The 2,828-nt window shown below is 39.0% G+C and overlaps 1 protein-coding gene across 1 annotated transcript; it reads left to right on the top strand.

The window, feature by feature from the left end:
- Window positions 1-860: 860 nt before the first annotated feature.
- Window positions 861-2,498, top strand: LOC119665697. Its single transcript, XM_038074931.1, has one exon. The coding sequence runs from the start codon at window positions 861-863 to the stop codon at window positions 2,496-2,498; it is 1,638 nt and encodes a 545-aa protein (XP_037930859.1).
- Window positions 2,499-2,828: the final 330 nt, after the last annotated feature.

Below are 2,828 nucleotides of genomic sequence, written 5' to 3'. Positions count from 1 at the left end.
CTATGGGAAAGGCAAATATATCAACCTGTAAGATCTGTAATAATGGATCACAGCCGATATATTATTGCAAAACATTCTTGCAATCAACACCACAAGGTCGTATCAAGACAGTACAAAATCTTAGACTGTGCTTCAACTGCTTACGTACAAGCCATAGGGCAGCAGAATGCAAAAGTTCCCGGTGCAACAAGTGCAGCAAGAACCACAATTCGTTGTTGCACTTATCAGAGTCTTCCAAGACAACACACAAATCGATCAATGTCAAATCAGATTCATTGGTTGAGAAACCCGGTCATCAACCTTCTACTGTAATCACAGCATTAACACAAAATAAGGGATACGTTCTTCTTAGTACAGTTAATATGAAAATAGCTACGTTTGATGGTGATTTCATTGAGTGCAGAGCAATACTCGATTCTGGATCACAAATAAACTTAATCACAGAAAAACTGGCAAGAAAATTAAAATTGCAGTTACACTCATCACCGTTATGGATAGAAGGAATTGATAGAAGCAAAAGGGACACAAAATACAGTGTGACAACAAAAATTCAGTCTCGAATTAATGATTTCAATGTAAAAATCAACGCATTCATGATGCCTCGAATTATCTCAGCCCAACCAACACAGTGTCTGGACACTTCTGGTTGGTCAATTCCCCAGAATATAAAATTGGCTGATCCAGACTTCGCGAATCCAAATCAAATTGACTTATTAATTGGAGCAGAATTCTATCACAGCTTTTTATCGATTGGTCAAATCAAAATAGGTGAGGGTCTACCTGCACTTTAGAACACGGTTTTTGGATAGATATGCAGTGGTAAAGTTAGCAACGGTAATCAAAAATTACTTACCTGTGGCATGTGCAGCGAAGCTGACGACGAAGCATTGGATAATATACTTACTAAATTCTGGCAATTGGAGGAAATAAATCAATCGGATGACAAATTCACTGATGCAGAAAAGAAATGTGAAGAATCTTTTGCTCAAAATACTCACCACAATCATGAAGGGCGATTTGTCGTGAAACTACCATTTAAGGAGGATACAACTGTTCTTGGTGAATCCATGCAGATGTCGATGAATCGATTTTTTAGTCTTGAACGTCGGCTGTTGAAGAATTCTGAACTAAAGAAGGTGTACGTTGACTTCATGCGAGAGTACGAACATCTCGGCCACATGGAAAAAATCAATCAGGATGATATAATGCATCCACATTACATTTTGCCACACCATTGTGTAATCAAGGCAGATAGTACTACAACAAAGCTTCGAGTGGTGTTTGATGCATCTGCAAGAACATCAACCGGAGTCTCACTCAATGATATCATGCATAATGGTCCAGTCGTGCAAAACGAACTCTCATCCATTTTACTGCGTTTCAGGAAACCACGCTTCGTTTTTACAACAGATATTGAAAAGATGTATCGGCAGATACTAATTGATCCACGAGATGAATATCTTCAAACCATTATCTGGCGAGAGTCACCAGAAGAAAACTTGTGCTATTACAAATTAAAAACGGTAACGTATGGCACAAGAGCAGCGCCGTATCTGGTAATTAAGTGTCTACAAATCCTGGCCAGAGAGCATGCCGTTAAATTTCTGCTCGGTTCAGCTACACTCAGCAAGGATTTTTATGTCGATGACGGTTTAAGTGGCTCAGACAGTATCATGGAGGCAATTGCAACAAAGGATCAACTTATTAAAATATTGGCGACAGCTGGTTTCAAACCTCGCAAGTGGTGCGCAAATAATTCCCAATTACTTCAAGGACTCGCTCCAGAAGATCAAGAAGTGGATCTCGATGTCAGCAGTGAGTCACATAAGACAGTAAAAACTCTAGGCCTTATCTGGCTACCAAAATCTGATCAATTTTCAATAAAAACTAACGGACCTACACACAGCAAAATAACAAAGAGGACCGTAAGTTCTGAGTTGGCGCACATTTTTGATCCACTTGGATTAATGGCTCCCGTAGTAGTGAAGGCGAAAATATTTGTTCAAAAATTGTGGCAGTTAAAACTTTCGTGGGATGAAGCTCTGCCTGCTGAAATGCATACTCAATGGACCCATTTTCGTCAGAGCTTATGTGAAGTAAATAATGTAAAGATTCCACTACATATATTTCATCATAAACAACCAAGGAATACTCAGATTCATGTATTTACTGATGCCTCCGAAAGGGCCTATGGAGCTGCCATTTACATCAGAGCCGAAATGACTGATCGAACTATCTCAGTTCAGTTACTTTGTTCAAAATCACGCGTCGCTCCACTAAAAACGCAGACAATACCAAGACTTGAGTTATGTGCGGCTTTACTAGGAGCACAATTGGTAGTAAAGGTAAGAAAGGATTTGGAATATGAACATCATCCGATATATATGTGGACTGATTCTGAGATAACATTGCATTGGATCAATTCAGAACCATCAACATTCCAAACCTTCGTTGCTCATCGTATCAGTAAGATTCAGCAATTAACACTAAAGGAATAGTGGAAGCATGTCAATACTAAACAAAATCCAGCTGATTTATTATCCAGAGGTGTAGATCCAATTTACATTCAGAAGAATGCAATGTGGTTTTATGGGCCACTTTTCCTTCATGGAAATCAAGAATGCTGGCCCCAACCATTCCGTCAGGAATTGATAACATCCGACCATTTACAAGCGGAAGTCAAAAGGAAGGTACATGTGCTTACAATTTCACATGATGAAGAACTAATCAAAATGATTTATACGATAAGGCATGGAAACTCATTCATTAGGTTGCAACGAATTTTTGGCTATGTGTTGAGATTCATCAAAGGGTTACGTAATAAGAGC

The sequence above is a fragment of the Teleopsis dalmanni genome, chromosome 1, assembly GCF_002237135.1.
Source record: "Teleopsis dalmanni isolate 2A chromosome 1, ASM223713v2, whole genome shotgun sequence".
Lineage (NCBI taxonomy): Eukaryota > Metazoa > Arthropoda > Insecta > Diptera > Diopsidae > Teleopsis > Teleopsis dalmanni.
The sequence above is the reverse complement of the archived record's forward strand: the minus strand, read 5'-3'. Positions and strand labels throughout refer to the sequence as shown.

Excerpts from the sequence above, each read along its gene's own strand:
- LOC119665697 (XM_038074931.1), top strand. The coding sequence starts at position 861 with ATGTGCAGCGAAGCTGACGACGAAGCATTGGATAATATACTTACTAAA.